This window comes from Salvelinus alpinus, chromosome 21, assembly GCF_045679555.1.
Source record: "Salvelinus alpinus chromosome 21, SLU_Salpinus.1, whole genome shotgun sequence".
In the NCBI taxonomy this organism is placed as follows: domain Eukaryota; kingdom Metazoa; phylum Chordata; class Actinopteri; order Salmoniformes; family Salmonidae; genus Salvelinus; species Salvelinus alpinus.
The window spans coordinates 30,147,542-30,161,113 of NC_092106.1; the positions used below are offsets into that span (position 1 = coordinate 30,147,542).

The 13,572-nt window shown below is 42.4% G+C and overlaps 1 protein-coding gene across 6 annotated transcripts in view; it reads left to right on the forward strand.

Moving 5' to 3' along the window:
* Nucleotides 1-413: 413 nt before the first annotated feature.
* The window catches only part of LOC139548212 (chloride channel protein 2-like), a 202,988-nt gene continuing 189,829 nt past the window's right edge, over nucleotides 414-13,572 (forward strand). For 2 of the 6 annotated variants that reach the window (XM_071357723.1, XM_071357724.1), the window contains exon 1: nucleotides 416-744. In XM_071357723.1, the coding sequence (XP_071213824.1) occupies nucleotides 700-744 (45 nt within the window). In that variant the 5' untranslated portion in view covers nucleotides 416-699. Of the gene's footprint in view, nucleotides 745-13,572 lie in introns of all 6 variants that reach the window. The other 4 variants (XM_071357722.1, XM_071357727.1, XM_071357725.1 and 1 more) reach the window with 4 other exon arrangements.

A 13,572-nucleotide genomic window follows, 5' to 3' on the forward strand; every position in this document is an offset into this window, starting at 1 on the left:
TGACGCAATAAAACGAAATAGTACATTAGGACACCCCTAGAACGGTATCTTCAGACACTCCACTCGGAAGTTACCTGCCCACTGAATCTAGTAATCTGCCCAATTAGCTGATTCGCTTTCCATACATCCACTTCTGTTGATCCTTCCACTTCTTTTGCCAAGCCTACTTTCAGACACTCCATGTATGACTCCACTGAATTGACATTCACGATACCTGGAAAATAAAACAGCTTTCAAAACAGACACACCAGTATCTAAACAATTCAGAATAGCGTTGCAGAACAGAACAACAACGTATCTTCGAACGTTATATTTTAATGATAAAATGTCAAGGTGCAAGATTTTGCTAAATTTAAGCGGAACCTTGAACTTTCGCTGTTCATAAAACTTCAGAGGACAGACTGTACCATTTGAACGCGCTAGAGGGGCGTGTCGTACAACTCCAAGCCACACAAGTCCCGCCTCTGTGTGGATCCTGGAAGAGATTTGGGGATATAAAATGAAGGAACTCTGGCATGCAGCACTTTTGAGTTCATATCATGAACGTCATCAGCTTCATGCCACATTAATTAGACTCATAGTGTATTCTAATCACTCGAAAACAAGCGAGAGCGTTTGTGTCTCACTGCAACCTCAAAATAATTCCTCACCCGGTCTCTTTGGCACTTCTGCCTGTAGCGCGAACCTCACAGCGCAGCCATGGCCGGGGACGATCAGCGGGCGCTACAGTATGAACAAACTTTGGTAAGTTAACTTGTTGCCACTTCAACTTCACTTCGTCACAAAGCGACAGCGGTGTGTGTTGTCCGTCGTTGCCTGTTTTAACGTCTAGAACGGGTTCAAAGTCTTGGGCTCGCACATAGGGTAGCTGAGAAGCGCTCTACCCTGTTATCTTTAAGGAGTTGAGCGTTCCTCACCTAACGCCTGGCCTGGGTAGACTAAGTTTGGTAAAATGAGAGGTCACGACATGCTTATGACAGGTTTATTATTTCACTCTGACAGTTGGTCAAAGAAAGGGTATTTAAAAACTGCATGTACATACAGTAAAGACCGTTCTTGTCAGGCGCTATTTTGAAAACACATCTGGATTTGGCCAGAACAATTCTCTCTCTCTCTCTCCATCGCCAACGCTTAATGCATAGGCTACACTAGGTACATAGTATACGTAGAAGCGATCTATTCCGTGCACGAGTAACTGTTGTTCTCATCTTCAAACAAACAATACAGTAGTCAGTGCAGCTATGTGCCTAGTGCGATTGTGTGCGCGTGTTGCATCGACATGTTCGACCCAACAATGGGTACCTTTATTGTTTCGTGGTGGTGGTGGTGGTGGATGGAGAGGCATAATGCAAGGAGATTAACACGTGGAATATGAATATATTAATTTATGATGACCTGTTCTAGGGAAGTGAGTGTCGATATAGTTTCGAAGAGGTTATTTGACACGTTCTCCTCTGATAGGGGCTCAACGGGTGGTCCGCACCAGCACACCTGAGGCGAAATGTTTTTTAATGGATGCCGCACATATCTGAGCCCTTTCCCCACTTGGTTTAAGCAATATAACCAGTGGAGTGCTTTGCCTGGGTGCACTGCTTTGAATAGAAATCAAATGCGTCCTTTGCTGCTGATTGGTCTGGAAACCAACAACCCCCATACGCACTGTGGTCCACCTAGGCCTATTATATGGCCCCCGGATTGAATGAGTGAAGTGGATCGAGGGCACAAGTGGTTGTCAGCCATGCTTGATGATGTTTCCCGTGAAATTTAACCATAACAGCGCTAACATATATTTAGCATGAAAGCACTGACGGGTCATTTTTTTACCCCAAAATGATAATGATTGTAAACAGACAGTCAGTCAAGCAGTAACACTTTGTTTTATTAAGCTTTTGTAACACAGGTAAATGGTTTAAATTCCCCCAAAATAAGCATTTATTTGAAAATGTTCGCACTTTTATAGTCAACTTTTTGTGTTTCTGTGATACTCAAAGGCTGAGAAATGGTCAATTAAACTAATCTGACATACCGATATTTAGGCGCTGGTGCCATCAGACTTTTAGCTCCAACTTTGGAATGCAATGGGGTATCAACTCGTCAATTAATTGACAATTGAGAGTTGTTAGGGACACATATGCAGTGGGTGCGAAACCTGATTAGGGCGTCCACTCATGGTGCTCAGAATGACATAAATCACATTTAAATTATGGTTATTCATTTAAATATATATATATATGGTTATTCATCTTAACATGCAACTCGAGGATGCGACGCATGCGTCCTTCTTACCGAATTCCAATGCGCACTTTGAAGAAGTTAGAACAACTGACCCATTTACTTTTCCTCAGCCAACAAGACCAGTAACGAACAGCAAAATCACTAGCCTGTCAATCTAATATCCCCCATAGTAAAGTTGACCTATTCTATTGATCATCTTGTCGTTCTGTGCAGAAAGAAATAGCCTATTCTAAACAGACTCTGGGAATGATAGATCCCAAAGTCATACAACCAGTAGGCCAAGGCTACATCAAAAAATGTTTTTTAAAAAGCAATAAGGCTGAAACAGATAAGAACGTTTAGCTTAAAATATTGATAAACTATTATTTATTCACATTATAAGCGCAGCAATGCGCACAAGGCAGTAGGCTGAGCACAAATGTTTTCGTTCCATAATGCAATTGGGGGCAAACACTGTTGTCAAAAGCACACATGCTGGCAGTTTCATGTGATAGAGATGAAAATATCCATTAGAAATTTTGAAATAGAGGAGATCTAAAGATGCACCAACTAGCATGGGTTGCTAATATGACTAGGATTGTAGCTTTGGCTACAGGACAATCAAACGAAGTTGATTTGAAAACCAATGAGAGAAATAGGCTACTGGTTTCAATGGCATATGGAACTTTGCCTCCACGTTTCTGTGGTCGGATTTGACTTGGTAAGACATGCATCATAATATGAAGTGAAATGTTCAGGTTTAAAATAATGATGTTTTCAAAATGCATACGGCCTCCAGCTCATTACAAAGTGGTGTGACGTGCTGAAGCCTAACTACCATTGCCTATAAGCACTTGAATGTTGAATGGGAAGCGTGCTTCAATTACCAGTTGAGAAATAAAAATAGCTATTTTTAATCGTGGCCAACTGGCGATCAAAACTGTTTTTAACACCCTATCGCATTTATAATTGTTATGGGCTTATAGATGCACGTTTCACAATGGGCTATTTGAGAAGCTGTAGCTCTATCTGGCTAATTTTGGGCTTATAGGTTCTGTGTTTGTATGCTGTGTTCGTGTGATAAACATAACGATTAACGAAAATACACACGCACCAATTTAATTCCAGTAATTACGAAAATGAGTGTATAGACCAACAAGCATGACCGGTCAATTATATTTACATCATCTGGTTTTTCCGTCAATGAATAGGCTGAAGAGCATTATTTTGCAATGGGTTTTATTTTCCTCGACAATTGGCCGGCGCCATTTTTATTTATCGGCTTAAAGAAAATGATCTGTCAAAAGCCGGCTATTACCGGCTAACGGAAGACCTGCAACTCAGTTCCAATTGCATTTGAAAGATGAGACTCTTGACTTGGTATGAAGACATCGACTGGAAGCTAAATGTGACCGACCGGCTCGATTCGGTCTTTTGTAGCAAAATGTGAAATGGTGTTTTTTACATTGGATAAAAGTAGAGACTCAGAGCTAGAAAATGGTATATCATACACTACAGTTGAGGAACAATGGGAAAGTAATTCTGCTTTGAAAGTTGATAAACTTGTAACCTCACTTTTGACAAAATGGCCTTTGAATGTTTCGGTACACCTACTGGAGAGCTCTTCTTTGTCTACACCCATTCAGCATCGTTCACACCCTCTTAAGCTTTAGCCCCACCCATCTCTTTAAGGATTCGTATGTGAGGCAGAGGAGAAGGGTTGTTCCGAGCGATCTGTCCTAACAGCAGTCATGCACCCAAGCTAACGTTGGCTAGCTTGCTAGCTACTTCCAGAAATAAATGAGAGAACAGCTCACTCTGACCATTTTACTTGCCCTAGCAGAGCTGGTTAGCCTGCTTTTATGTTATCCAGAGCGTTGGTGACTGCAACAGTGCTGCTGGCAACAATTTAATTATGCTTTTTTCCCAACGTTTACTGACATCGACCATATTAAACAGGTGTTGAGCGTTCATAAATTAATTATTCTGCGCTCTGGCACACTCAGACGAGAGTGCTCTGAAATCTGAGTAGATAGCCAGAGCGAATTTACCAGCTACATCTATCAACAGTTGCTGCAGTGACATCATTAACATTCTATTGAAATGGTTACTTGCATAGTGGAGTCTTTTGTTAAGACATGTAGCTAGCTAGCTAAACAATAAATCATAATCCCAAGTTATGATGTTACTAGCCTGCATGAATAACCAACCAGATTCAATATTAGCTAGCTAACATTAGTCTATAACTAGCAAAGCAAATGGCTCTGAGATACAAACATTTTTACTACACAGATCATACACGTAATGTTAGCTAGTGAGCCAGCCAGCTAACGTTAGCTAGCTAGCTAACAGTACACTTTAACTTGAAATGAAAACAACTTTCTGACCAAATTAGAAACGTGTAATATCTGAAAATTTAGCTAGCTAGACTATCTTACCTGTATAGATGGATGGCTGCTTCTCCCTCTCTGTCACGGATGCCATGGTTTCCCTTAGTTTGAAGATGTAATCCGGAGACATGTGTTTTCTCCCTTCCCTTAGCTATCATACTCTAAATCCACGGATTTCAAAACTTGGTCCTCCAGAAAGTGGAGAGCAACATTTATGCAGTTCTACTATGTGATATCATTTTAAAAAAAGCAGCGTTAGAAAGGATTACTTACACATACTGACCAGCTCAAATAGACAGAAGCGTGCTACATAGCAGACCAACCTGAACTCATCTCTCTGCATGTCCAGCCTATTCATTATCTCAGCCAATCATGGCTAGCAGGAAGGTTGCTGACTTTTTCTATAGCTAAACCAACTAGGCTCATAATTTAACAATTTCATTCATATTTACAGATGGCATACAAGTTTGTTATTAAATAACATTAAAATTCACATGTTCCAGAAGGCATTGCTGCCCAAAAATGCATTTTACAAAAAAAAATGTTTACTTTCAAATGGCTTTCCTGTGAAGTAGTGACGTGTGACATATGCCCAGTTTCCTGAAACGAGTCACAAATATGAATTTACATTTGTATAGTGGCTGTCACGCCCGACAGGGGCCACATCTGGGGTCCATATCAACCTCTGTGCCAAATGTGGTGCTTTTTATCACAGTTTACTATTGAGACCAGATTTTCAGTTTAGCCATGCACCACTAGTATTCAAAATATATATTTTTTTTTATTCCTCCATATTAACACAGAAATCACGGTAAATCGTTTTTTTGTTGTTGTTGTCTGTAACTAGTTGCATGACAGTCCTAACATTTCAGAAGGATGAAAATGGTTTCGAAATTGACATTTTTGACCCCTTGGGATAAAATGTACCCCTGTCCGCGCTTTTAAGGTTAAAGTATCTCCGCTTAACTTTATAGTATCTCGCTAATGTGTAGTGGGCTACACATTAGCGCAGATACTTTAAATCAGGGGTTCTTCATCTTTTTCAGCCTGGAACCCAAATGAGAAATTCTGTGTTTTTCTGGGACCCAAGCTTAGGAACATATGCAACTATACGTAAATATTGGTACATTTCATTGCCCTTATGCCTAAAACAAATGCAATATCGACAAAAACAAATAACAATGAAATGAAATAGCCATATAAATATCTATTCATGTTAATTTCCCCCCATTAAACACTCTTACATATCTGTCTAGGTTGGAACTGTTGCTGTTAAAATACATGAAATAATTTTCATTCTGAACTGGAACAAACTGATTGATCATATCACACAGATGCATAACAGAACAGACACGCAGGCTTTTTGATAGTGCAACCTTAAGTAACAGTATGGATGAAGATGAAAAATGATCAGGCCTACTGTACATCTCACTGTAGAAATTGTTGAAAGAAAGTCTAGGTTGGAGGTGTTGCTGTTAAAATACAAGTCATAATTTTTTATTCTGAACTGGAATAAACTGATTGATCCAGGCTGCATCACATCTGGCCGTGACTGGGAGTCCCATAGGGCGGCGCACAATTATCCCAGCGTTGTCCAGGTTTGGCCGGGGTAGGCCGTCATTGTAAATAATGATTTGTTCTTAACTGACTTGCCTAGTTAAATAAAGGTTCAATTTAAATTAAAAACATATTTAAAAAAACAATCACACGGATGTAGACCAGAAAACACACACACACACAGAGTCCTAATGAGAGGTGTGTGGCTGGTTGAGGTTTTCAACAAGCAGGTCTATTCTGGGCTCAGTTTTTGACAGTACAACACTAAGGTCATGCTCAGCATTGACACTGTTTCTGTACTTGTTTTTTAAGTAATCCAGAGTTGAGAACCCTGACTGACATAGGTATGTGGTGCCAAACTGAATCAGAACATCTACTGCTTTCTCAGTCAGGCAGGAGACAGCTTCCTGCTGTAGATGAGCAACCCAGAACTGTGTGTGTTTTTGCCTCAAAAAGCATCTTGCTTTAATCAGTTTATTCCAGTTCAGAATAAAAATGATGACTTGAATTTTAATAGCAACGGTTCCAAAATAGACTTGTTTTCAACAATAATTTCTACAGTAAGATGTACAGTAGGCCTGATCATTTTTCATCTTCATCTGTACTGTTACTAGGGTTGCACTAACAGTAGCAAGCTAACTTTCTTTGGCTAACGTTAGCTATTAGCTGTGTACAAGGCCAGGGGATTGTTTGAAAGAGAAACTCACATCTACCACTATGAGATAGTACTCCCTTATTTCTGCTTATCATCACCTGTTATAAAATGACAACAATGCCTTGCTAGCTGAATAACTTTTCCACTGTCGAAGCACTGTTTCTTGAAGCATTCTGCCCTGTTCTGAAAGAATTCCCTGTGTATACCGTCATGCTGTGGATGTTTGGTCAGGACGTGTCGTTATATGAATTTGTTTGTTTTGATTGACTCATTACTAAGCACTTCCCCGCACAAAGCACATTGAGGGAGCTCCTCGTTAATTCTCAAAGTTTATATGAAAGAGAGAAACTCATTGGTGTATTGGCTTTTCATGACGATTGGGCTCAGTCAGGACTTGTTGCTAGCATGAGTCCATTTGGCGAGTGGGAATGACAAGTCAGTGGCTGACAGCGCATCATCTGCTGTTGAACGACAGCGCTGCAGCGTGTGTCACGGAGTGATCTTCAAGATAACTCCAGAAAAAAAATCTGGTAAACCGCGAAGCACACGGGCATCTCCCTCTCCCACTCGCGCAGCTGCCAAACTGAACAGAGAGCGCACTGAACAGAGACCGCAGTTGCACTTAGCCAAATCAATTCATTAAATAATTATACATTTACTCTGACACGTCTCGACACACCATTAACAGGTGCGCGACCCAAACCCATACTTTAAGAAAGGCTGTTTTAAATGTAAAGGCCCATTGAAGTGTGCAACTGTAACTTCTGAAAAGAACAGTTGGGCCTGTTTTTCTTCTATTTAAAGTTCATTTTTACTGAGACCTCGCTGTTAAGCTGTGTGTGTGTGAATGTGAGGGAGATTACACAATGAGTTGCCCTCTGATTCAGCGCTGGGCACTCTGTCACCCGTGCGGGGTCTCCAACAGGCTCTCTGTGAGCTCCAATCTCTGAGGAGTCACTGAACCGATTCATTTTCCAGTCTCTCTGTCTCTGTCTCTCTCTCTCTTTTTTCTCACTGACTTCCTCTCTCTATTCCCCTGGTCTTTAGCTACACCGTGACACTGTTCCTTTGTGCCACATTGGCAGCGGCTGTGGTTGTGTGGGCATCGTATGTGGGGTAGAACTGAAAGAGACTACTGTAGCTATATCAGAAAGACTAGTTCCACACCACCACACCACAACAAACAGCTATAAGAAACAAACCAGCTGTCCCACTTACAGTACAAGTCAAAAGTTTGGACACATCTACTCATTCAAGGGTTTTTCTTTATTTTTACTATTTTCTACATTGTAGAATAATAGTGAAGACATCAGAAGTATGAAATAGCACATATGGAATCATGTAGTAACCAACAGTGTTAAACAAATCAAAATATATTTTTTATTCTTCAAAGTAGCCACCCTTCGCCTAGCTAACAGCTTTGCACACTCTTGGCATTCTCTCAACCAGCTTCTTGAGGAATGCTTTTCCAACAGTTTTGAAGGAGTTCCCACATATGCTGAGCACTTGTTGGCTGCTTTTTTTTCATTCTGCGGTCCAACTCATCCCAAACCATCTCAATTAGGTTGAGGTTGGGTGATTGTGGAGGTCATCTGATGCAACACTCTTCTTCTTGGTCAAATAGCCCTTACACAGCCTGGAGGTGTGTTGGGTCATTGTCCTGTTGAAAAACAAATAATAGTCCCACTAAGGGCAAACCAGATGGGATGGCGTATCCCTGCAGAATAATGTGGTAGCCATGCTGGTTAAGTGTGCCATGAATTCTAAATAAATCACTGACAGTGTCACGAGCAAAGCACCCCCACACAATCACACCTCCTCCTCCATACTTCACGTGGGAACCATAAATGCAGAGATCATCTGTTCATCTACTCTGCGTCTCACAAAGACATGTCGTTTGGGACAAAAAAATCTGAAATTTGGTCTCATCAGACCAAAGTACAGATTTCCACCAGTCAAATGCCCATTGCTTGTGTTTCTTGGCACAAGCAAGTCTCTTATTCTTATTGGTGTCCTTTAGTAGTGGTTTCTTTGCAGCAATTCGACTATGAAGGTCTGATTCACGTAGTCTCCTCTGAACAGTTGATGTTGAGATGTGACCTTTGTCTTAATGATGGACTGTCGTTTCTCTTTGCTTATTTAGGCTGTTCTTGCCATAATATGGACTTGGAATTTTACCAAATAGGGCTATCTTCTGTTTACCAGCCCTACCTTGTCACAACACAACTGATTGGCTCAAACGCATTAAGAAGGAAAGAAATTCCACAAATGAACTTTTAACAAGGCACACTTGTTAATTGAAATGCATTCCAGGTGACTACCTCATGAAGCTGGTTGAGGGAATGCCAAGAGTGTGCAAAGCTGTCATCAAGGCAAAGGGTGGCTACTTTGAAGAATCTCAAATCTAAAATATATTTTGATTTGTTTAACACCTTTTTGGTTATGACATGATTCCATTTCATAGTTTTGATGTCTTCACTATTATTCTACAATGTATAAAATAGTACAAATAAAGAAAAATACTGTAATGAGTAGGTATGTCAACTTTTGACTGGTACTGTACATTGGGCTTTGTATGTCACCCTTTATGTAGTAACTTTGCTTATAAATTATTGTGAAGCAGCTATGATATAGATTCAATAAAGGAATGCTTATGAAGACTATATGTGTGTTCTATATACGTTTTGGTTCATTTAAAGTGGGACCATCACCGACAGAAGAAAATGGTGATAAACAGCAAAGGTTGGCCCTCAGCTGTCTGCCCCTCCATTTAGTGCATGGCATTCTGCCACACTTGTTTTCTGCCTCACCCCCCCCCCCCCTATCACCTTGTCTCTTTGAATTCCAGGTACCATCCCTCTCTATCCTCTTGTGGCTTCTCACACAGTCCACTCTCAATCTTCCTGTCTCCTCTCAGTCATACAAATGCACACGCACACACACACACACACACACACACACACACACACACACACACACACACACACACACACACACACACACACACACACACACACACACACACACACACACACACACACACACACACACACACACACACACACACACACACACACACACACACTCCTCTCTCTCTGTCTTGCTCTCACACTGTCACTTTCACAGCAGTTTTTATGATTCTTTGGCCCACTTTGACCTGCATCTTTTAATGTGACTATTGGCTAGCTCCAGCTCAGGGCCTATCCATAAACAATAAGTGGAAGTCCAAGCGCTCCGGTGTTCGGGATGAACAGGACAAATGGGGCATTAGTGGGTTTAGCCCGCAGGAGACGCAATGTCCTTGGACATCCCTAAACGCCTGTTGTCCCTCTCCGACCACCCCCCCCCCCCCCCCCCCCCCTGTCTGTTTTCCCACTGTATTCTTCGGAAGTTCGCTATTCCGAAGTAGGCCACAGCGCTAGTGTTCTGAGGCCTGTGATTTTTTTTATTTTGGATCGCTGTTACATTCTGCTCGTGTCATTACCCCTGCAACGCCCCCTCGTTCCCAGGAGTCTTAATTCATTTATTTTCCTGTTCTTTATTTCTCTCCTCCCTCGCTCCCTTCCTCTGTGTCCCTCGTTTACAGACAGCAGATTGTCAGGGCCTGTTCTCTCTGGCTGGGTTTAATGGCTTGTTGTTATTGTGGGGCTCATGGCTCGACCTGGCTAATGGGCCATGGTTGGGAGTGTGTGTGTGGGTTGGTGAGCGAGTATACTCCTGTGTGTGTGTGTGTGTGTTCGTTCAGGTAATGAATCGTCACACAACCCTGATAGAGGCTTAGAGCCTTATGGCTCATAGCTTGTGATGAGGTGTCTTTTGTTGTGTGCGTGTAGAGGAAATTGTTCAGTTTGTCAGATAAGAGCTCTTAGAGCTGATGGATAAGGCAGGACTGAGCCACAGGACAACCCTGGGCCACACTGACTGATGTTTGATCTTTAGCGCTGAGCAATAGAGCTGTCGTATAGCTGTCATATAACTGTCATAGCTATCACAAACTGACAGGCCACTTTGGAACTTTGCATGGCTGCAGATGTGGAGGAGGCAGGAGAGAGGTCATTGTGATTTGTACATGACTTGAATTCCATTAATTCAATGAAATAACTTCTATGCTCGCTTCGAGGCAAGCAACACTGAAGCATGCATGAGAGTATCAGCTGTTCTGGACGACTGTGTGATCACGCTCTCCGTAGCTGATGTGAGTAAGACCTTTAAACAGGTAAACATTCACAAGGCCGCAGGGCCAGACGCATTACCACGACGTGTACCCCGAGCATGCGCTGATCAACTGGCAAGTGTCTTCTCTGACATTTTCAACCTCTCCCTGACTGAGTCTGTAATACCAACATGCTTCAAGCAGACCACCATTGTCCCTGTGCCCAGGAACACTAAGATAACCTACCTAAATCACTACCGACCCGTAGCACTCACTTCTGTAGCCATGAAGTGCTTTGAAAGGCTGGTCATGGCTCACATCAACACCATTATCCCAGAAACCCTAGACCCACTCCAATTTGCATTCCGCCCCAACAGATCCACAGATGATGCAATCTCTATTGCACTCCACACTGCCCTTTCCCACCTGGACAAAAGGAACACCTATGTGAGAATTCTATTGACTACAGCTCAGCGCTCAACACCATAGTGCCCTCAAAGCTCATCACTAAGCAAAGGACCCTGGGACTAAACCCCTCCCTCTGCAACTGGATCCTGGACTTCCTGATGGGCCTCCCCCAGGTGGTAAGGGTAGGTAACAACACATCTGCCACGCTGATCCTCAAAACTGGGGCCCCTCAGGGGTGTGTGTGCAGTCCCCTCCTGTACTCCCTGTTCACTCATGACTGCATGGCCAGGCACGACTCAACACCATCATTAAGTTTTCTGACGACACAACAGTGGTAGGCCTAATCACCGACAACTATGAGACAGCCTATAAGAAGGAGGCAACAGACCTGTCCGTGTGGTGCCATGATAATAACCTCTCCCTCAACGTGATCAAGACAAAAGAGATGATTGTGGACTACAGGAAAAGGAGTACCGAGCACGCCCCATTCTCATCGAAGGGGCTGTAATGGAGCAGGTTGAGAGCTTCAAGTTCCTTGGTGTCCACATCACCAACAAACTATCATGGTCCAAACACACCAAGACAATCGTGAAGAGGGCACCACAAAGCCTATTCCCCCTCAGGAGACTGAAAATATTTGGTATGGGTCCTCAGATCCTCAAAAAGTTCTACATCTGCACCATCAAGAGCATCTTGACTGGTTGCATCACTGCCTGGTATGGCAATTGCTCGGCCTACGACCGCAAGGCACTACAGAGGGTAGTGCGTACGGCCCAGTACAACACTGGGGCCAAGCTTCCTGCCATCCAGGACCTCTACAGTTGAAGTCGGAAGTTTACATACACCTTAGCCAAATACATTTAAACTCAGTTTTTCACAATTCCTGACATTTAATCCTAGTAAAAATTCCCTGTCTTAGGTCAATTAGGATCACCACTTTATTGTAAGAATGTGAAATGTCAGAATAATAGTAGAGAGAATGATTTAGTTCATCTTTTATTTCTTTCATCACATTCCCAATGGGTCAGAAGTGTACATACACTCAATTAGTATTTGGTAGCAATGCCTTTACATTGTTTAACTTGGGTCAAACGTTTCGGGTAGCCTTCCACAAGCTTCCCACAATAAGTTGGGTGAATGTTGGCCCATTCCTCCTGACAGAGCTTGTCAGGTTTGTAGGCCTCCTTGCTCGCACACGCTTTTTCAGTTCTGCCCACAAATTTTCTGTAGGATTGAGGTCAGGGCTTTGTAATGGCCACTCCTAAACCTTGACTTTGTTGTCCTTAAGCCATTTGCCACAACTTTGGAATTTGCTTGGGGTCATTGTCCATTTGGAAGACCCATTTGCGGCCAAGCTTTAATTTCCTGACTGATGTCTTGAGATATTGCTTCAATATATCCACATAATTTTGCGTCCTCATAATGCCATCTATTTTGTGAAGTGCACCAGTCCCTCTTGCAGCAATGCACCCCCACAACATGATCCTTTCACCCTTGTGCTTCACGGTTGGGATGGTGTTCTTCCACTTGCAATCCTCACCCTTTTTCCTCCAAACAAAACGATGGTCATTATGGCCAAACAGTTCTATTTTTGTTTCATCAGACCAGAGGACATTTCTCCAAAAAGTTTGATCTTTGTCCCCATGTGCAGTTGCAAACTGTAGTCTGGCTTTTTTATGGCGGTTTTGGAGCAGTGGCTTCATCCTTGCTGAGCGGCCTTTCAGGTTATGTCGATATAGGACTCGTTTTACTGTAGATATAGATACTTTTGTACCTGTTTCCTCCAGCATCTTCACAAGGTCCTTTGCTGTTGTTCTGGGATTGATTTGCACTTTTCGCACTAAAGTACGTTAATCTCTAGGAGACAGAACGCATCTCCTTCCTGAGCGGTATGACGGCTGCGTGGTCCCATGGTGTTTATACTTGCGTACTATTGTTTGTACAGATGAACGTGGTACCTTCAGGCGTTTGGAAATTGCTCCCAAGGATGAACCAGACTTGTGGAGGTCTACATTTCTTTTCTGAGGTCTTGGCTGATTTATTTAGATTTTCCCATGATGTCAAGCAAAGAGGCACTGAGTTTGAAGGTAGGCCTTGAAATACATCCACAGGTACACCTCCAATTGACTCAAATGATATCAATTAGCCTATCAGAAGCTTTTAAAGCCATGACATCATTTTCTGGGATTTTCCAA